The sequence below is a fragment of the Motacilla alba genome, chromosome 2 (genome assembly GCF_015832195.1).
Source record: "Motacilla alba alba isolate MOTALB_02 chromosome 2, Motacilla_alba_V1.0_pri, whole genome shotgun sequence".
Taxonomy (NCBI): domain Eukaryota; kingdom Metazoa; phylum Chordata; class Aves; order Passeriformes; family Motacillidae; genus Motacilla; species Motacilla alba.
Genome location: NC_052017.1, coordinates 103346214 through 103368781, shown reverse-complemented (window position 1 = coordinate 103368781; position 22568 = coordinate 103346214). Strand labels below are relative to the sequence as shown.

The following is a 22568-nucleotide window of genomic DNA, read 5'->3' as shown; positions in this document are numbered from 1 at the left end:
GCGGCACCCACACCCACACCCACACCCTCAGCGCCTCACCCCCTGGGACAAGTGTTCGTGCGGCAGCGGTGAGTCCCGGGCTGCGGACTCGCTGCTGAGTCGCCTTCGGTACGGTTTAGACGCGCTCTCCGGGCGAGCGGGCGGAGCTGCGCCCGGCTCTGCCGCGCTCCAACGCTGTCTAGTTTTTTTCCTGCTGGCGTGTTGGCTCTGGCAAACTGCTCTTATAGCTCTGCTCAAACTCTGCTCTTCCAGCGTCTTGGCTTGTGTCAGCAGCAGTGTGGCCAGCAGGGCCAGGGCAGTGACAGACCCCTGTCCGCGGCACTGGTGAGGCCTCACCTCCAGTGCTGTGCTGGGTCTGGGCCCCGCAATTCATTGAGGGGCTGGAGCGTGTTCAGAGAAGGGCAGCGGAGCTGGGGAAGGGTCTGGAGCACAAGTCCTGCGAGGAGTGACTGAGGGAGCTGGGGGTGTTTAGCCTGGAGAAAAGGAGGCTCTGGGGAGCCTTATCTACTCTGGAACCACCTGAAAGGAGGCTGTAGCCAGGTGGGGTCGGCCTCTTCTCCCAGGCAACAAGCGAGAGGACACGGTCTCAAACTGCACCAGGCTTTGGAGGGACAGTTGGAGGAATTCCTCCACAGAAAAGGCTATTATACACTGGAATGGACTACTGTCGTGAATGAGTGTGTTAAGCTGGCTCAAACACCCCCCACACCTGCTCAGCATGGTGGTGGAGTCAGTGTCCCTGGAGGTGTGTAAGGAAAGGCTGGATGTAGCACTTAGTGCCCTGGTCTAGCTTACAAGGTGGTGTTTGGCCATAAGTTGGACTTGACGATATCACAGGTCTTTTCCAATCCAATTGATTCTGTTATTCTAGAATTTAATAGCTTGCTATGTTTGTGAAAATTTAATCTCTCTGTGGTTGGTCCCAGTTAAAGTAATGGAATAATGCAGATTCTTCCCTAGACACAGTGAGAAATGCTGCCCTATGAATTGAGCTTGAGCTAAACTTCTGTTGTGGTTTGTGAGCAGTGGAACTGGAAGAAAAATGAAGCAACAGTTTATATTACTAATGTGTTTTGGTAATGTCTGTAATAGAGGAGTTTTTTATTAGTTATAATTCAGTCATTTAAGCCCATCCCACAAATAAAGTAGAACTGCTGTAGAGGGCATTTTTTTTGGTGACTTATTGTTTTCTGAGTTCTGTTTACTTCAAATTCCCCCTTAATGCCACAGTGCGGACAATGGAATTAATATTCCAGTTTGATTTATCGTCTGCATGCATAGTCTGAAGAGAATCATAATATTATCTCAGAATAGGTTTTCCAGTTATTGTGCTATAATACTAGGAGATCAGTTGCAGAGGAATGGGTAGGCTCAGAATGAGCAGCTCAGGAGCTGATGTACGGCTGAAGTGCTGTAAGCGGTACTTGTGTACTCGAGGAAATGTGGCCTTTTTCCCAGTGGACTGAACAGAAAAATTTCTCAAGCTCTTTTGCTTTTGGAACCTGTAGGTTTGAAGTGACCAAACATAAAGAAAGACAAAAGAATAGGTTTGGAAAAAGCACTGACACTTTTATCAATAAAATGGTTGATTTACAAGGCTGTGGCTGCTCTAATATATTTCTGGAGTATAACATAATCTTTTTTCTAATCTTTTTTCTTTCTTTTTTTTTCTTTTTTTTTTTTTCCTTTGGTCCAATATACAGGTCTACTTGTTTATTCTGAGCCTTTGGAAAATCGTTGTGGCATTTAGAATAGAAAACACCCAGGATTTTCTGATACTGCTGGAATACTGAGGAATTGTGGTTTACAGCAGAGTCACAATGAGGCGAAGCTCAAGTATTGCTGGAAGCAGCAGTCGACAATCTATGATGGCACTGAGAGTGCAGGACAGCAACAAGATGGGTCTTCAAACACCTCAGATGTAAGTCTTGCTGGTCATGTTGCTAAAAATAAGTATATAAAACTAATTCTGAAGAGACTTATCATAGTGTGTTTGAGTGTGTGAGTAGCAACTGAGAAAAAAAATTTAAACAGTGAGAAGAAGGCTCCTTACTGCCAAGGATGTCTGCACATGTGCTCCAGTTTTGCAAAAATGCTTGGTTTAACCTTTTTGTGTACTTGTTTCAAATTGTAACACTGTTTCATGTTTCTGAAGACATAGCTGGATGCATCAGTTAACCTTTCCAAGATGTTGCTGGGATGAAGGTGCTAAGGAATATATGAGTGTGTGTGTAGCTCTTGTATGAGCAAAAGATGAATTGGTAGAAATAGTCACTTGAATCCTTCTCTCTGCTCCTCAGGAAGGACAGAAGCACCTTTGGACAGAAGCTGAGCATGGGCAAACCTACATCTGGAGCTTCAGAAAGAAAAGTCAGCTGTTTTGGGAACAGGTATGGATAGCTTTCATTCTCTGCGCTGTAAATTAAAACAAAAATGGTCCTCTAATTTTGGAATTTTTCTTTCTAGACAGTTTTTCACTATAGGCAATAATGGATATGAGGCAAGCAGACCTTCAGGTCTGCCTTCCTCCATTCCTTGACCACTAAACAATAATGCGGTAGAGCAGGAATTGCTTTGGGAGCTTTTTTTTGGGGGGAATGATGTGCACTGCAGACCTTAAGAGTATCTCAATACATTTTCTTGTTCAAGGAAGAATGACATCTGAAATGTACTCTGCGTTAGTTTCCTCTAAGATACAAATCTTCCAAAACTCTGTAGTCTTTTTGCTTAGCTCATGACTTTCTGTGTTGTGGGTATCTTCTTGATAGCACCCTAATGTTGCAGGGATCTATTCCTTTTAAATATTCCCTAAATATTTTTAGAGGTTATTTACAGTCACCAACATTATTTTTTCTTCATCTTTGGGGTATTTTTCTCTAAAACTTCATTTATTTCAATAAAATGAAGAAAGTATTCATCTAAGATGTGGTAATCCCTTTGTTGTGCATGTGGCATTGTGACTTCCAGGGTGATGATGTTTTTCCAATGACCTTAAATGAAGAGAAAACCTGAAGTTTCACTTTGTATAACAAATGCAAAGAAAACATAAACCTAGCACTTGTTGTGACTTAAACATTTAGAGAGTTCTTCTTTCGATGTATTGTCACAAGACCTGTATTTATTGTCTGTCCTTAGAGCCAGTGGGGCTGGAGGGTCACGCAACAGCCAGTACGGTGTGTTTGGGACAGAGAAGATAAAGGATCCCAGGCCCCTTCATGACAAGGCATTCATCCAACAATGTATCAAGAAGCTTTGTGAGGTAACATATTAACTTATTCTGCCTGTATGTTATGAGGTGTAAAATGTGCTAATCAAAATGGTTATTTCCCTTGGTTTCAACTGTATATTTTATTTCAACTATAAATTTTATTTAGTGACTGGTATTCTGTGTTTCTTTTGCGCAGTTCCTTGTTGAGAATGCGTATGCCCACAATGTTTCCATGAAATCGCTACAATCTCCGTCAGTTAAGGACTTTTTAAAGATCTTCACCTTTATCTATAAATTCCTCTGCCCTTCTTATGAACTGCCTGACTCAAAATTTGAAGAGGAAATTCCCAAAGTTTTTAAAGACCTTGGGTAAGATGATTATTGTTAGTCTCCTGGGCTGAATAGATATGCTATGGCTAGAAATTTAAGAGCTAAGAATTCTGCATTGATGGCTAGGGAGAGTGGATAGGTTTCTTTATCCAGATGAGACTCTAAAAGTACAACGTTGTGATTGTTTTGTTTCACTTTTGTTTAGCTCTAGGTTTACTCTCTGATTTTCAGCATCTGCTATACATTTTATATTTGAACTTGCAGAACTATAAGCTCTTGGAATCTTACTTTGTCATGTAAAATTTAATTGATTATTTGTAGAAAACTTGGAAAGACAAGACACTATTTTCTTCTACAGACCTTTCTGTTCATTCTGTTACAATCTAAGATGTAAAATTTCCAGAATTTTGGATCAAGACAATTAAATTTAATTTAGTTCAAAATATTTTTTCCTGCAATTTTTCTCATTCTGATTTCAAAGCAGAATGTGGAAATAATATGTGTGTTGAGCTGAAAAAAACACTAAGTAGCTGAGTGGTTTATTGCTGAATTTGTTCAGTGTTTGAAATCATTAATGCCCCAATGCTTTCCAAGAATGAAAATTCACAGTTATCAAGAGGCAGAGGATTTTCTGTCTCGTTTAAAAAAAAAAAAAAATGGAAAGGGAGTGTATTTTACTCCTGTAGATTTGAAACCTTGATGGAGTGCCAGGGCTCCTTAAATGTAGGTGTAAATCTTTTTTGTTCACTTCTCAGCATTTTAATAAAATTTTGTTTTAATCTATAACATTTGAAACTCTTGACGTGGCTTGAAATGTTGAAAAGGATTACACTCTGCTGCACCAAGATTGTAATTCTGGATAAAATGACTAATTCTGACAAATCACTTAAAGTTTTGGAAGTTCAAGGAGCATCTAGAAGACGCTCTTGATCATATGGTTTAGTTGTAGGCAGTCCTTTGAGGAGCAGGGAGTTGGATTTGTTGATCCTTAGGAGTCCCTTTCAAACCAAGATATTCTATGAATCACAAAATGAGAAACCCATGATAATTGAATAAAATAGTGCTGTAAGAACTCATTTCCTTTGAAGTACAGTAGAATTGAGTTTGCTCTTCCTTCTGTGCTTTCATCTACATATAAAAATGTGCTGCTTTATTTCCAAAATGTGCTGGTTTGTTTTCATCATTGTCTGCCACAGCTATTAAAAATGTATCTTCTTTGGCCATACAGGTACCCCTTTGCTCTGTCAAAAAGCTCCATGTACACCGTGGGAGCACCACACACCTGGCCTCAGATTGTGGCAGCTTTGGTTTGGTTAATTGATTGTGTCAAGGTAATGTTTGTCTTAAGGTAAATATTTTCACTTTCCAGGCTGGAATGTTAGTTTCAATACAGATCTAGTACATATTTTCTACAAATCTTTGTTTAACATATATGCAAACATATATGTTCTTAGCTGTCACCTGGGAGTTGACCCTTAGCCTTATGTTTTAGTAACTTTTACAATGAGCTTTTCATGTTATATGGTGACACTTTTTTTCTTTAAATGTATGCGCTGGATAAATTAATGTATAAAACTAGGAGGCAAAATGCTGATCTGTACATACATTAAACATGAGACATTAATGAGTATAATCACTGAGTAGAATGTGTATCTTCACTGCAAATGTTGTGACATCTGCCATTCTCTCCTAAATTTGAAATCTAAGGATGGAATTTTCAATTGAAATTATTCAAATGTCCTGTGATTCAGATACAGAGTGGCGAGTTTGTGTTTGGGTGGGGTGTTTTAATTTTGGTTTTTTTTATTTGTTTGGGTTTTTTAGTAGTGGTAACTGTTGCTGCTGCTAGCTCAGGTCTGTGCAAAACTTGGCATCTCTGACAGAGGTTGACCACTGCTTGAACTGAGCACGCATGAAAATCCTGTCCTTTTTTACTCAAAAGACACAAGACAATTTAGCAGTGCTGACTGTCCAGTTCACACCTGTGTGTTTAGTCAACACAGGCTCATTCCAACCTGCTTGCTGAAATCCTAATCCAGTGTTTACTCTGCTTCTTTTCATGAAACCAATATGGAAACTAATGGATGTCTTCACATTTGCTCTTTGTGTGCGCACCTCTGCTTTTCAGCTGTACAATGCGATCAGGGAAAATGCACCATCGTTCGATGACAGACAGAGCTGGGGAGGAGAGACAGATGATGGAATTGTACATAATAAGGTACCCTAAAAAGGAAATTAGAATCAGAATCGCTCAAGTGAATTTTGCCATGTGCTATAACAACACAATTTAATTAGTTTTGATTGTTGTGTCATGTATTTATAGATTCTGTTCCCTTTTATATTCACAATGCTTTCTAGGAAGTAGAATAGCATTATATAAAAACCTGATCAACTATTTCCTAAGCAGGTATCATGATCAGTCTGGTGACAACTGGATATTAAACAAAATATTTTCCTTATTTTATGTTCACCTTATTCTCCAAGTGTCTACTGTTCTCCTTTGTGGAGAAAGGGAATCATTAAGCTGTTTATTGTTTTAGTAGAGTTCCTGATATATTTTGCTTTAGCACTCAAGACTTCTGAGGTTAACTGCAGTGCAGTGTAAAGACAGTGACTTAATTCTAAATATAGTGACTTGTGCCACTATCTATTCAGTTTACTATGTAAAAATTGGTTGTAAATTTTTATTTCTGAGCCACAAAATAGGATGGCAGTATAATTCAGGCTCTTAAAAATCCAACAGCTTGCTTTCTTTTTAATTTATCATGGATCATTAGTACTACTCAGATTTAAATCAGTGTTAACTCACAGCAGGTGTTTGGAGAGGGTCGCATTATAAGCTAAAACATTTAATTAGAAATTGCAGAAATCAAGTAAAATCATAATTTGGGACTAAGGTTGCAACATGATTGTTGGCAAGTAAAAATGCTTTTAAACTAAATAAATTCTTCTACATTGACACTTATGCATGCACATATATAGATAGATAGATACAAAATTCACAATATTGGTATAATTCCTTCTGAAGCATCTGTGACTTAGGTTACCCAAAAAGAATTTGCTAGACACTTTCTTTAATTCTAGATAAGTACTTTGACATCTGTAGATCTGAATTTTAATGGTCATCTTTATAGAAGAGGTCTGTTAAGCACATCTCCAGTTTCCATAAACTAGCCTGAGAGAATCATATGCATCAAGATGAAAAATTCTTAAATATTCTACCTACCATCTTTGTTAAATATCACAGAAAAATACAGACCTTTCTTAGTGTGAATTATAGGTGTCTCCTTCTGCCTGAATATATAATCTGTTGACGTTTTATGTTCAAAGTGAGGAAAAAAAGTTTAATTTTACAAAAGTACAATTGAAGCATTAAAGATATTTTTGCTGTCTGTTTAATTCCACTGATTGAATAGCTTTAGACTATCCAGATATTTTACAGGCTTTGGAATTGTTGAAATGAAAGATTTTTAAATTGTTTTCAGCTTTTCATGGACTACTGTGTGAAGTGCTATGATCTTTTCATGAAAGGGAGAGATACCTTTGAAGAGTTGGATGCTGAAGTGCAGTCAAAATTAAGTAAGTTTTCAAATTTTAATTAAGTATTCATTTGTGTTACTGGTTTCTTTTCTCCTAGCATCAGTTTGTTCAGTTTACAAATGAAAGTGATCTAAGGGAGTCTGAAGTTCCTAAGTATATTTCAGTTACTGCAACTTAATGCTCTCTTTTATTGTATATTTTTAGCAGTATGGATGGATATGTCATAATCTGCTATAAGCTGCAGCTGTGTCACCCGGTTTTTTAATAGCTTTGTCACAGAAAACCAGTATACAGTTCTTCAGATGTGAACTCCATCTATGCAGATGACTCCTGTTTCTGTCTGGCAAAGTTAAGAATTAAAAAAAAAAAAGAAATATTTTCAGAGGATGCACACCTTATAAGAATGTTCAGCTTTTGAAAGATGTGAAAACAGTCTGCAAGAGTTCCAAACTCAATTGTAAGAGTTCCTGTATGTGATTCAGCATGCACCTGTGTTTATCTTCAGGGAGGTAGAAAATTATTAGATTTTTTGACTCACTCATTTCCCCACCTACAGAAATACAAACACAATATGAGAACAAGGAAGAAAAACATTTCTTTCTTTGCTCTCCTATGAAAAGCCAGACTAAGGACCCTTTGTTTGCAAACTGGAGCCATCAGTTGGAGAGGAAACAAGCTATCATACTGTTACTGGATATTAGGAAAAAATAATCATCCCATTTTTTGGCAAAGGCCAAGTGAAGTTAGGGAAGAGATGTCTCAAGAAGCAAGGAAGTATATGGATAAGAAAGAGGTTGTTAACCAAGTTTGATTTGTTCTAGCTTCACAAGGTAGTCCTGACTTGTGTACTCTCCTGTGGTGTGAGCTGTATGAGAGTTTGGAAACCCTTACCTCTTGGGAGTGACTTTGACATGAGGACTCTTTCTGACAGGAGGACTGAGAAACCGATTTCTCTTCTTGTTTTTTTGGGGGTTTTTGTCTGGTTGCATTTTAATGAAAGGTTTTTCTGATAAGTTTCTTGGTTGTTTTTAGTTATTTCTTTGGTGTAAAATAGTTATCCAGATAATAGGTATTTGCTGTGCTGAAGCTAAAGTTCAGATACTCAAAATAGGTGGTGACATTGAGATGAATTTGTAACTCCACTCTCTTCTGTTCTCCCACAGAGGATTTATTTAATATAGACCCATTCCAGATGGAAAGTTTAGCAGCTGAAAACAAAAGACTTCAAGAAGAGATTGCAAGACTAGAAAAAGAAAAGGAAAGTGAGCCGGTTAGTAAGTTGTGTCTGTTTTTATGGTGGAGTTGAATTTTGTAATATTGACCATTTCTGAATGAAGATACTTATGATACATAACAAATGGAAAATTTTCAGTGGTTTGAGATTTTAATTAGGCCAGGTTTTTACAGACTATACCATTATAGAACAAGGCTTTTTCTGTGGAGTCTTCAGTAACTATTTGTTTGATAATGTGAAGATATTTATAGGTAATAAGGTCTTATATTGACTGAAATATTAATAAAATACTTGAACCACTTTTTTAATATAAATTTCAACATTATTTTTTCAAATGTGTTGGTATTCAAATATGAATGGGATGGGATTCAGTGGTAACAATATATTTTATGGAAAATACTTTGCTTGAAAAGCTGGATTCTGCTTTTAATACATCCTGAGTTTAAAAATGGGTTAGTGGCTGTGCAGGTGGCAAATTGAGATTCCTGCCAACTTTGCAAAATGTGGTGAGTTTATTCCCAGCTTTCCATGCCCTTGTTTTATCTGCCTTCCATATATTATTAGAGTTAAGTTGTGAACTACCTATAACAAGAATTGTCTAAAGCAGTGTCTGATGCAAATGAGAGATGTAATGCTGAAATGCAAGAATCTTTTCAGCCTTCTTTGCTGTTATTTTAAAGGTGCTTGACTTAGCTGTCACAGGGATAAAAAATTATTAAAATTCTTTAGTTTTATATTTTGTGCTATTGATATTGATCAATTACTTTGTCTGGGAAGTGAAGTCATTATTTTATATTTATCTAAGAGTGGTTGATCTTTTCACCCATTTTCTAGGATCGTAGAGTAACACTACGAAATGTGAAATCGTCTCTTCAAGCAGACGTCCAGAAATACCAGGCTTATTTGGCTAATCTGGAATCTCATACAGCCATCCTTGATCAAAAACTGGAAAGCGTTAATGATGAAGTTGAGACAGCAGGTAAGAAGGTCTTGATCACAGTCAGGACAGTGAAGCAAGAAATAGTCTTCAAATAATTGTAGTTCTTAGCTTGAGGACAGAGTGAGGTACTTGGAGTAGGATGATGCTGCAAATAAACTTTCCAGAATGGATTGCTAATAAAGTTCTTTTTTTTTTCTAATAGCTCTTTGTACACTGGAGTAATGAAACGGTAATGATATGTAATAATTGTTATTTACTCCTAAAATACAGAGGTGAGGTTTATGTATATAGGCTGGTATTTTATGTCCATTTCACAAATGTTTTTTGAACTTAGAAATGGAAGTAGAAGCAATGAAGCAGGAGAATGCCCGGCTCCGGCACATCTTAGATAACCAAAAGTACTCAGCTGCGGACATTGAGAGAATAAATCATGAGAGAAATGAGCTGCAGCAAACCATTAACAAGCTGACTAAGGAACTGGAAGCAGAAGAACATCAGCTGTGGAATGAAGAGCTAAAATATGCTAGGAATAAAGAGGCGGTATGTGAAAACCCTACTACACTCAGAGGTGGCTGTCAGTTTTCATCATGCAAGCTTGAAATTGGAATCTTGATAATTTCTTTCCTAAATAATATCACAAGACCATACATGTATCTAACCAGGCAAAACTGACAAGAATGGCCTCTGTTTACAATATCTCTGAAAAATGTTCCTTTTTTTTTCCCTTTTTCTGTTTTGCACTTAATGGAAATGTACTTTTTTTCTGCATCATGAGAGATGTATCTAGAATATGAAGCATGGTAAGCTCTCACTGCTATAGCATTAAGACCTTTAATAACATTAGCATGCCATTGCTTTGATAACACAAGAAATTACAGGCTAATGTTAATATTTCAGAGCAAGGAAGTAAGGCAAAACGAGTGAATTTGAATCAATAGCTTTGCATGCATTTAGGGCCTGATTAGTTCTTTGTGTAGAAGTTGCAACATCTTTTGAGGGCCAAGTTCAATTCCTTCAAACAGAATGAAAAGATATAGGCCTGTAAGTGATGGGATTTAAAAGCTTTGCCAACTGGAGAACTAAAGAAGAAGTTTCAAATATATTTGGTAGAGTTACCCTTTATCAAGCACTTTCATTCAATCCTCATGTACAAGTATGAAGCGCATAAAACTGGAAAAAAACCCTGGGTTCTTTAATGTTTACATTTAATAGCACTCATTAATTAGAAATTAGAGCTTTTAATAAGCTTTGTTTAGAGGCATGCTCAAGTTAGTTTGTTGTTAGGATGTCTGGCTGTGTGGCATTTCCTGTCAAAACTAATGAGAGAAGGCATATTGACCTGATGGCTGCTCATTGGTTTAGTATTATTTTCCATCATGTTTTTAGTTCCCTATCAGCTAATTCTCAAAAACTTGAGGCAGAAAAAATTATGGCAGATGAATATTGAAAACCACAGGTGAAACCATTCAGTGTTCTCAGTCCTATACACTAAGAAACCTCAGTGTGCAAACTCTGAAAGAATCATAAAACAGTACCTAATGCAGCAAACTGCTGGACTGGCATTACCCACAGCTCTTGAATACTGTGGGGTAACAAGGAATTTTGGCTATAGAGAGCAACTCGGGAACTTGTTTAAAGTACTATATGAATACTTCTTCCAAATCTTTTCACTTGTATCTCTTCTATGATTTGTGCCCTTTTCTCCTCTGAGCAGATCGAAATGCAACTGGCAGAGTATCATAAGCTGGCTCGAAAGCTGAAATTAATTCCAGTAAGTGCTGAGAATTCCAAAGGCCACGACTTTGAGATTCAGTTTAATCCTGAGGCGGGACCAAATTGCCTAGTCAAATACAGAACTCAGATCAAGGTAAGTAGAGTCAACACTGAAGGCTTTAGATACCACTTACAAAAGAGATGTGCTTCTTTGGAAATGCTGGAAAGGTCTCTCAATCTCACAATGAAATGTCATTGAAAAGCTTGTGAGATGAGTCACCAAAATGACATTGTAATGTGTGAAAGAAATTTGGTATTGGAGAATACAGTAGCCTAAAAAAATAAAAGGAAAAGGTGTACTGGGGTGCATCTTGGTTCAAATCAGCAAATTGCATTTGTTGTATCTTCTTGTGTGCATATTACAGGCTCCCCTCATGGAGATCATCAACGAGACTGAGGAAGAAATTAGTAAAGCTACTCAACGGAAGATGACTTTGGAAGATACTTTGGAACAGGTGCGTTGGTTAATGAAGATTAACACCAAGATACCAACCCTAAAACCTTATCTGATGCTTTCATTCAACTTTTTGCATGGGTAAAGTGTGGTGTGGTGTGGTAGGTTGGTTTTTTGGATTGGTTGGAGATTTTCTGAGAACAAACAGAAGGGGGAGAAGCTGTGAGAAAACTGCTTTAATTGTGAAGAAGTTTTTCTAAGAATTGGGGTCTTTGTTGGTTGAAATATTGTGTATTCCCTGAATTAAAGTTTATGTAGCTTACATATACTTGACCATAAACATTGGAAGTATTTGTTTTTAATAAGTTGCCCATTCCAGTTGACTGTGTGGCTTACCATCTCTGACAAATTGTCATCAGGAAGATTTTTAATAATATTGGATTTGGGACAGATGGAAAGAGAGAATTTTATTTCTTTGTTCTTCTACCTTTACCTCTGTTTTTATTGCTGATCACGATGTTATGTGGTATGGAACGTCCTCTTGGCCAGCTGGCCTGGCTATGCACCTTCCCAGTCTCTTGCCTGTCCCTGCCCTATTCAGTGAGGGGCCCTGGGAGGGATAGAAAGCCTTGGAATGCTGTGCTAGCACTATTCAGCAGTAGCCAAAACATTGGTGTGTTACCAATACTGTTTTAGCCCCTTATTCAAAACAAAGCATTACACAGGCTGCTATGAAGAAAGATAATGCCATCGCAGCCTAGCCTAGTTTAATTGTTTAACGTCTTTAACCAGGTGTAGTTTGTGATGGCATGGATTCATATGTTGGAATTCTTTTTGAACCATACTTCTTTGGTTATGTTTTCATTCTAGGTGAATGTAATGCTAGAGGACAAGAAACGCAGTGTGAAAATGCTGACAGAAGAAGCTGAAAAGCTGGATGATCTTTACCAGCAGAAGCTTAAGGTAGAACTTCTTATGGTTTGATGACAACTTATCCTTAATGATACCCTTATCCTTAATTTTTGTATTAATAGATAAATTTTTGGGTTGCATTTTTTGTTCTGCCTTTGCCTTCTTCCTTTCCTCTTACAGGATTTTTTCATTCTTTTCAGAAAAGTGATTTGACTGCTACCTTACTGGATCAATTTTCACTTTCTTATAAGAAAATCTGGCATCATACTGTAGCCCTTAACTGAATCAATTTTCACTTTCTTGTAAGAGAATCTGGCATCATACTGTAGCCAATCCTGGAAATCATAAATTACTGCATCCAGTAATAAAAGCAGCAACAATCATCTGACCTCAGGATGTCTCCGGGCATCCAATGCTTGAAGAAAATGTTAGGATTAACAGAATCTGCCTTGTGTAATCAATTTGTATATAATGAATACATTTACAGTTTTCAGTAAACATGTTTAATCAGCTTCTGTAAAAACTAAGGAAAACATTGATTGACCAAAAGCATGTTAAATTGTTTTAATTATCTCAAACTGTTGCTTCCTTTAGCTTCCTTTCCCAGCACAGAAGCAGTCCCTATCCTTTTGCCCACTTGCAGTTCAGCAACGAAACATAGCTCTCTCTGTTAACAGCTGAGTGGCTATTTTGGTACCTCCCAACTTCGCTGACAACACTGCTTTAGTGAGGCTGTGGTGTCCTGCAGAAAAATGTTCTTTGAACTAAGACAGTATTTACCACATATGCTCTTGTAAATCCAAACTCCTGTGCTATAGCCATGAAACAGGGCTATTTCACTGCTAATACCTGCTGAGGCAGGTGTATATATAGGTATATAAAGGCAATTAATTTAGTTTATATTTTTCAAAACCACATGACCTTCAGCTTTTGATCTGTGCTCTTGCATATACTTTTCTCTAAAGTTAAGCTCATAAGATATACTTGCCACCAGATGTTTTATAGTAAGACATAGTCATGTAATTTCTCTTCTAATTTTTAAAATGCTGTTTGTAAGTCTTAAGTATTAAAATTGTTTTTGAAGGATGTTTCAGTAATCTACCAGAATTGCTTGTTGAGTTGACGGCAGAATTTTGTTTGGTTTTGTGGATTGTATAGCATCAACAGTGGCATTCTCCTTGAAGAGGTGATTATTTGGAGTTGTACTCTCTTTCAGACAAAAAGGAAAAGCTATTTTCTTTCTTAAATGTGGCTGTATTTTTTTAACCTAGAAACAGTTGTTCATGATGTGGCATTTCTAAGCTATTTAGACTATCTAAACAACACTTTTTGCGTTTAACTGTGAAGGGAAAGTAGCTGCAACACAGGTCTTTAAATATGGTTAAAGGAATAAAGAGATGGTTAGGCTTATTCTGGGATGGGGATGATACAGAAAACAGCTGAAAGTTTAGGTTTGGGAGGGATGTCCTTGGGGGTTTTTTTTTCAGTTCTGAACTTGGAGCTACTTGTGTGAATTTTGAATTCAAGCATTAGGATATAATCAGGTAGTAGAAAGAAGGAAAAAAAATCCAAATTATACCTGAGAAAGGCCATTTTTTTTCTCCTCTTTCCTTATGACTATAGGAGATAGAAGAGGAAGAGCAGAAATGTGCAAATGAACTGGAATCGTTAAAGAAGCATAAACAGTTACTTGAGAGTGGTGTCTATGAAGGTCTCAGTGAAGCCACAAATGAATTGCATGATCTCCAAAGACAGTAAGACTCGTAACTTCCATGTTTGCCATTTTGGTTTTTAAGGATAAAGATATTCTCTTGAATGTAACATAAAGTTGTTTCAGCATGTATCCATCTCAGTGTGTTAATTTCACAAGTTAACAACTGAAAGATATTTCTCCTCAACAGTATTTTGCTAGAATATTTGTCTGCTGTATCAGAACTCCTGTTTTCCATGTAATTTTTTTATGTATATGGTTGTAGCTAAGACATTCGTTCGTTTCCAAACTTGTGACAACTGCATTTTATACCTCCAAGTCTGGAAAGAGTATTCAGCCTCTCAGGTACATTGCTTCTTATCAGTTAGCACAATACAGTCCTTTGGGTTTTTTTAAGTTCAATATTAATATATTGTAACTTGGTTCATATTAATACTAATGGGAAAAAAAGTATGGCTAAACATGATAAATCGGACTAGAAATGATTGTTTTAAATGTCAGGAATTCTCTAATTATGGACATGACCTTCTGAGTATCTTTAACTTTTAGGTATCAAGTCGTTTTGCAAACAACAACAGAAGAGAAGAGAAAAATTGGTGCTAACTTGAGTCGTCTTATAGAAACAGTTGCTACTCATATAGCATCTATAGTGGTAAGCTAAAATTTGATATTCAGAATAAATCTCTCATTTGCAGTTAAACACTTAAAAATTAGAACTTACTCTTTCTAAGGAAGTATCAGTTATTTAGCTGCTGCACTGTGTCTGTGGATTCATGTTAAATTTTCTGACAAAATCTTTACTGTAAATAATCAGAATTGATTGTTAAGTTTCAGCAGTAGCACCCTGTCAGGTTAAACCTGCTTCTGATAGATGTCTTTCAGGAAAGTGTTTAACTGAAATCAGTTAACCTGTGCAATGACTGCTTAAAATGCTTTAGCAGAATCGATAAAATACAGACCATGATAGAGCTAATAAAGCTTTCTGTACCTCTTTTCTAGAAATACCTTGATGAACAGAATGTGAGAATTTACAGAGACGATGAAGAATTCATGCCTGAAGCTCTATTGTCAGACTTGAGCAACATCCTAGACAGTTATAAAAAGAAGGCTGAAAGTCTCTAATCACTAGAAAAATGAAGACTAAAACGTTGCATTTCTGAAGCTCTAGTATGGTGCCTTCTAAAGGGATGGGTACTTACCTGTGTTTAGCACTGAAACTGGTTTAAGTGGAAGGAAGTAGTTATGAACGTCCTTTGTTTTATTGACACAAATACATTTAAGAATTAAACAATATATTAGCATTTTCTTAAAAAATGCTTTGCTCAGACTTTGTACTTTCAATAGCATATGTATGCATTTAGGGCACACGCATCACAGACAGTTCATGTCCTTCCCCAAGCCTTATTTTACTTACAAGACTAAATGTAAATATCTGTCTCCTGCTTGTTCAGTTACCTATGAAACTGCACAGAGACATCTCTTACATGAGCAAAAAATCAAAACCTCTTTAGAAAAGATTAGTCCTTATATGGTAGTCTATAAATAATCTAGAAAAAGAAACACAGTAGTTTTAAAACCAAGCTTTGTCTTTAGCTGCTCATACTCCCAGATGAAACTTCACTGAACTTCTTGAATATGTGTAACAGAGAAAGATCTAAATAGTAGATCATATGAATTCTGGCTGTATATCTAATCACTTGTAGATTTGGTGCATGTTAAATACATCAAAATGGTCTAAAATATCCATATTCTTGTTAGTCCGGTTGGACAGACTTTGACTTTTCCTCACGAAAGTAGCAGTAAAATTTGTGTATGGGCAGCTCTGGTCCAAATACTTTGAAGAAAGTGGATCAATGCTATGTGAAAGTAGTATGTTTTTATCTATTTGGTGTATAATTTTGTGTTATAAGATAAATAAATAAAGCCAAACATTCATATCTTGGATAGTTTATGATGGTATTTCCTAATAAAAGCATTGAAGTATTTGAGTGTTGTTTTTAGAGGTCAAACATTCAAATATACAAAGATAAAAACAATTTTGCAGTTGTTTAAAGGCATTTAGCAGCTGATAGATAAAGAAAGCTGCTCCTTAATTCTACAATATTTGAATGAAACATAGATCCTTAGGATATACAATAAAACTTGAGTTAGACCATCTAAACACAGACTGCAAATAAAAACTGAGTTGTCTAATTCTAGGCTATTTTTGCAGAATAAGTTTAAAACTCAGTTGTTCTTAACATAGCACGTGAGTCTTTTGGCCCTGGTACGAGTATTTTTTTTCAGATATGATAATGATGACATTATTTAAGCTTCTAATTTTCTGTTCCTTTTTTATACTCCAGAATTCTAATTTGACAGCTAGAAAAGTCTTCCGACAGGTGGGAAGTTTTTATGCTTGCTTTTGTTGTCCTCTTTTCTCTTATTTTTACAGACTTACTTTTTGTTTTCTGTAATAAACAAGTTTTTACTACATCCTGGTTCCTTTTCTTTAGAAGTTTTTTCTTTTTGTGATCTCTTTAACCTTTTTGTTATCTAAAATGAGGTAGCAATCTAATGGAGCAAAGCTATGCGCCGTAGATGAGAGCCACATTCCTTTAAACTATGTGCTTATTTAGGGGCTATGCTCTCTCTTGACTCCCCCATACCTGTTTATCTCTGCTTCTATAACTCACCTTGTGTTTTTAGCATCTGTAGGTTCCTTGCCATGTGCAGTAGTCAGTTGATTAAATGAGAGCAAAATAAATGGCATTTCCAAGGGCTTTATATTAACCCTAATGAACAGGGTCAAAGAATCAAATCATGATGCCTTTGCTTAATGCACTGGTCAATGTAATATTCTGAAATTGAAGTAGTCCAAATTTTTAAAAATCCATGTTAGTGACATTTCCTATGTGGTTTTGTTATTGGTCTGTATGCCAGTTAAGCTAAACTGCCTTTAGAACCACCTCAAATATGGATCTAGGTTCTGTAAAATACTATGGGGCTGTGTGTTGTAATCTAACAGATCAACATCAGCCAATGTTTACTAGATACTGTGTCTTCACAATTTAAAAATTGAGGGAATTTTTTAATCTTTGTTCAACATGTTTTCTCTGTGATATTGAAAGGCAGTTATTTTTGATTTGTGTTCTGGAATATGGCTTCTAAACTTAGGCAGTAGGCACTAGAGCATAATTACTGCTCTTGGTTTTGGTTTTGTTTCTTTATTGGAATATAAAGTCTTAATGAGAAAGCACCGCAGCACCTGTACATTTCAGCAGTATGAGTCATTTGTGAATGTTGGCTCTTGTATGGATAGTTGCCTCATTTAGTGCTAGTGTACCTTTTGTACAGTTTAATGTGTCAATTTTTGTATTCTTACACTCAATAAAATTTCTCATGCCTGTTTCTAGAAAAGACTGATCCTTACTGCAAGTGTAGAAATATGACATAAAATACCAATCATCCTACTTTTCTTGAGGAACTAGATAATCATTTTAGCAGCAGATACTAATTCCCTGGCTCTCCTTGCTGTTCAATGTGCATTGTGTAGGGGAAAAATAAAATACAGAAACATCTTCATGTAAGTTTTAGAGGAATAAAAATTGCTTTAACCTTTTTAAAAATAGATGGCTTTTTAAAAATTCTGAGGAACACAGAGCCAAGCTGCTTTGACAATGATTTATGTAGTGTTCTTTTGGCATTAATCTCACCAACCAGCCCTTTGCTATCTTCATATTACTTAAGTATTTCCTTTACATGACCACTCTTGCATCTGCTTTATTATTATTTAGCTATAAAAAAATAACACTTGATGCTGCAGAAGCATGCTGGAAGTCTGTAGTTTTCTTCTTTTCTCTAGGGTATGTTCCTTTCATATTTTGTTGTCAGAAACTCTCACCACCATCAAGAACATGGTAGTTCTTTTTCTGGAGTATTTCTTGATTGCATCATGTAGATTCATTCAGGTTGGAAAGGGCTTCTAATTTCATTGAGTCCAGCTGTTAATCCAACAGTGCCCAGTCCACCACTCAACCATGTCTCTGAGTGCCACATCCTCATGACTTATAAATGCCTCCAGGGCTGGTGATTCAAGCACTTCCTTGAGCAGCCTGTTCCAATGCTTGACAACTCCTGCTGTGAAGAAATTTTCCTAATAGCCAATTTAAACGTCATCTGCTGCAACCTGTGCCTGCTCAGGCTTTAACTTTGCAATGAGGCTTCTGCAATGCTCTTCATTGATTTTGCCAACATAAAGCATTGCATGCCTATGCAAGCCTTTAGTTCTGGGCTGGGTAACAATTTGTGCTCTGTGGTTCTGTAATACTTCCAATAGTTTGCCTGCTCTGGCCTTTTATGGGAGCTCTCATCCCTGCTCCAACTTATGTGGTAGAATTAAGAAAAAACAGCTGTATTGTTTTTAATGTTCTTTTTTGAAAGAGTAAGGAAGAACAAAAATTCAGTAGCTGAAGACATTCCCTTTTTACTAACAGGGGCCACTCAGTGCAATGCTCAGTGAAAAAGGAAAACTCTGGTCTCTCATGCTAAATAACCGTAAAGCAATGGAGATTTTGTTAACAGGGGTATTGCCTATTCATTGCTAATCTTAGGTTATTTGGTATGCAAGTATTTTGAGCACTGCAAACAATCTGAAGAGACTATATATATATATATATAATCTTTCCATTCTTCTTTGGGGTGCACTTGTTTGCTTTAATACTGGAAACCTTAATGTGTCCTTTAGAGCCAGTTAGCCTTCCTCTTTTGGCAGCAGCACAGAACAGGGAATTTACCTGTTTTTTCAATACTTCCTGTCTACAGATTTTTGCCTGTGAAAAGGTCCTGGTATGATGATATCGTGTATCATTGAGTCTTTTTTGCTTGCAAAGCTCTCCATCATATAGGGCTATTGAATCTTCATCAGGATTTTACATTTCAGGTGCTTGTTGGAAGTTTTGATGGTATTCATTCCTTTTTAAGAAATGGAAGAAGACACAAAGGCCTCAGTGTCCCCCACTGGATGAGGGACTATCAATGTTTTAGCCAATGTCATATCTAAAGGATGTGCACTGACATTTTCAGTGCTCTATCAGGAGATTTGCAGAGTCCAATCACTCAGCCTGAGGAAACTCTTAATTTTGTAGGTTTTTTGTTTGGTTGGTTTTTTTCTTTTTTTGTAGGACTTGATCTGTTTACAGGATTTTTCTAGACATGACAGAATGACAGATGTCAGTTCTGTTGTCCATTACTCCCCACTGGAGAGTGTACCTTTTGTGAACCCTGGTTCATAAAGGTGTACCAGTTCCACTATTTGCCTGAGGTAGACAGGACCACATGTCTGTCTACAGGATGATTGGCTACATTGTCCCTCCATTACAGAAGTTCTTATCAACAGCTTCATGATAACAAGGAGCCTTTGTGATGTGTGGTCTGTATGTTGTTTTCCCTAGCACCTCATACATGAGACCACAGTTTAATTGGCAGTGACCTGATAAGCATTTTAGTCTCAAGAACCCTTTGGCGAGGCAAAGATTTAAAAGGACGTCTGTTACTCCAATTTCACTTCTAAAGAAACATTTATTGGTCTGGCAAGACTCCAAAGCAGAAGGAAAGGTGATGGAATGTGTATAAGTGTTTTGAAACAAGCGAGATGCATGTAATTTTATTTCACTTTTCCTACGAGGATTCAGAATAGTGCATGCCTTTGTATTGGTAGAAGGCACATGGTTCTGAGAACACTGAGCACTAGCACAGTCATGCATGACCTGATATACCCAGCTGAAAGGCATTCACTATTCTGGCTGGGAAAAGAGCATCTGGTATTAGTTCTAATTATCTGGAAGGTCTTGATTAGAAATGGAAATTACATTACATTTGAAATGCAGAGTGGACACCAAATAATGGGGTCTGCTTGACTACTGCTGGGTAGTGACTTACCATCTTCTTCGCCCCTCCCAAAGGTTAGGCCATCACTCGTAACAAAGTCATAAGGAAAGTTGCAGAGTTGAGTCACACAAGACAAGAAAGGGAAAACAGTCAGAGGTTGCATGGTTCAGGCAAGTTTAGGTATTTTAAGAGAAAACCACTCATTTGAAAGATATAGAATTGTAAAGGTATAAACAAGAAATCAAGGAATGACAATTCAGCATTAATGAGGATCTCTGCCAGCAATTGCTGGATGGTTTGATTCCGCAGAAACTACTCCTCAGGTATTTTATTATGGGTTCTGAGAACACAAATATTTAGCCTAGAAGCTCCTTAAATACCAACTTGTCTTTTGTGTGTGCTTGTATTGGGTTTGCATGGCCAGGTTTTGGTACCAGGGGGACTACAGTGGTGGCTTCTGTGAGAAGCTGCTGGAGGATTCCTCCATTTCCAGCAGAGCCAAAGTCCAAGGCAGCTCTGAGACGGACGTGCTGCTGGCCAAGGCTGAGCCAATCAAAAATGCTGGCAACACCTCTGTGATAACATATTTAAGAACAAAAAATTAAAGGTTATTGTACAGCAGAAATTGTAGCCAGAGAAGAGCCGAGTGAGAATATGGGAGAGGAACAACCCTGTTAACACCAAGGTCAGTGGACAGGGAGGGGAAGGAGGTGCTCCAGGTTGAGATTCCACTGCAGCCCATGGAGAGAACCATGCTGAAGCAGGCTGTCCTCCTGCAGCCCACGAAGGTCCACGAGGATGCTGAGATCCACCTGCAGCCCATGGAAGAGACCAACCAGAACAGGGTGGATGCCCAAGACAAGGCTGTGAACCCATTGGAAACCCATGCTGGAATAGGCTCCTGCCAGGGACCTGTGCAGAGAGGAGCCCACAATGGAGCGGGTTTTGTGGTATGACAAGTGACCCTATGGGAGGCCCACACTGGAGTAGACTGTGCCTGAAGGACCGCACACTGTGAAAAGGTGACCTACATTCCAGCAATTTGCAGAGAACTGTTTCCTGTGGAAGGGACCCCACAGTGGAGCAGGGGAAGGACTCATCTTACAGATCAGCATCAGGAATAATGTGTGATGAACTGACTGTAACCCCCATTCCCTGTCTCTTTGTGCCACTGAGGGGAGGAGGTAGAGCTGAGAAGGCGAGAAGCGCGGGGAGAAGGTGTTTTTAAGGTTTCTTTTACTTCCCATTTTACTTCTTACCTGCTCAGATTCAGTTAGTAATAAATTTAATTAATATCCCAAACCAGAGTATGTTTTACCCATGACTGTATTTGGTGAGTGATCTCTTCCTGGCCTTATCCCAGCCCATGAATTCATTGCATTTTCTTTCCCCTGCCCAGCTGCAGAGGGGAGTGAGAGACCGGCTTCGGTGGGTGCGGCATCCGGCCAGTGTCAACCCACCACAGTGCTACAACAAAAACTCTGTGATACATGCTTGAAGAATTTCTGCATGGCAAAACACGCCCATAGAGACAAAGACAGGGCAATGGTTACTGTGTGACCCTCCCAAAATCCGGAGTATGAGGCAATGCCATGCAGAGACATATCACAAATAACTAAGCAGTCAACTGGGGTTGCCTGGGCTTTCTTGGAGTCCAGGGTGCCACTGCTACTGAAGCTTGTGATAAAATCACCCCTTAAAGGTTCAGGAGAAAACAGCCAAGGGAAGTGAAAGGATAAAATAAGAGCATAAATAAGAGTGTTAAAAGCAAGGTAATAGGAAGAGGAAAAGGAGGAAGCAGCCTAAAAAAAAAAAAAAAAAGAAAAAAAGAAAAAAAGAAAAAAGAAAAAAAAAAAAAAAGAAAGGGAAATACTAGTGATGCTCAGCTACAAAACTCCTGGAAGACACTCAGCACTCAGCTAGGACAACAGAACAGCAATAGCATTTTGAATGGAAAAGCACACGGTCTTACATACGAGGCAGGATCTTCTCTGTGACAATGTATTTATCAAGTTTTCCTATTTCTTACACATTTTACAGGAGAGAATGATGTATTTGTTCCCAGTCTTTTAAGAGTGTGATTGGAGGGATTTCTTCAGACATGATCTTAAAAATCTTTGTAATCATAGCACCAACAGTGTTTTATTAGAACAGTAATGCTTGAAGACATAAATCTTATACTACAACAGACTTTCAAATTAAAAATTGTTTTCTCCCACTGTGCATTTGCCAGATACATGTTCTCATGTATTTGTTCAAGAAACATTCACGTTTCTTTGTCTACAGAAGAACAAAGTTTTCAAGGTTTGGTACATCCTTATTAATTTAACTCTGGAATTCGCAAGATACAGTGGGTTGCCATCAAACTTATTTCATGACCACTGAATATTTGGCCGCATTCATTTGCCCTTGTCAGAGGTGAATGACAAGAGCTTCTTGCTGAGAACAGCTTCTTGCTGAGCTTTTCAGAGAAGTTCCCTGCTATTGCCATGGTTTCCCTCAAATAGTTACATGACAATCCTATGAGAGCCGATAGGCTAAATCCTACAAGTATCCATCTAGTGTGGTGTCCTCCTTCCAAATACATATTTGGAAAATAGTGCAAAACACTGCAATGGTCAGATATGGAATAACTTGTTTTCCAACTTAAACCCTTCC

General features: G+C 37.6%; 1 protein-coding gene across 1 annotated transcript; it reads left to right on the top strand.

Moving 5' to 3' along the window:
* Positions 1–39: 39 nt before the first annotated feature.
* NDC80 (NDC80 kinetochore complex component) lies at positions 40–15339 on the top strand. Its single transcript, XM_038128048.1, has 17 exons — positions 40–108; positions 1704–1921; positions 2301–2390; positions 3136–3259; positions 3405–3577; positions 4767–4869; positions 5667–5756; positions 7024–7117; positions 8242–8348; positions 9147–9291; positions 9587–9792; positions 10967–11119; positions 11391–11480; positions 12290–12382; positions 13955–14085; positions 14592–14694; positions 15042–15339. Exons 2-17 carry the CDS (start codon positions 1821–1823, stop codon positions 15162–15164), a joined length of 1926 nt encoding a protein of 641 aa, XP_037983976.1. The 5' UTR covers positions 40–108; positions 1704–1820; the 3' UTR covers positions 15165–15339.
* Positions 15340–22568: the final 7229 nt, after the last annotated feature.

Coding starts and splice junctions, on each gene's coding strand:
- NDC80 (XM_038128048.1), top strand. CDS start 1,821: ATGAGGCGAAGCTCAAGTATTGCTGGAAGCAGCAGTCGACAATCTATG. Junction 3,260..3,404: donor GTATCAAGAAGCTTTGTGAG/GTAACATATTAA, acceptor TCTTTTGCGCAG/TTCCTTGTTGAGAATGCGTA. Junction 14,086..14,591: donor TTGCATGATCTCCAAAGACA/GTAAGACTCGTA, acceptor TTTAACTTTTAG/GTATCAAGTCGTTTTGCAAA.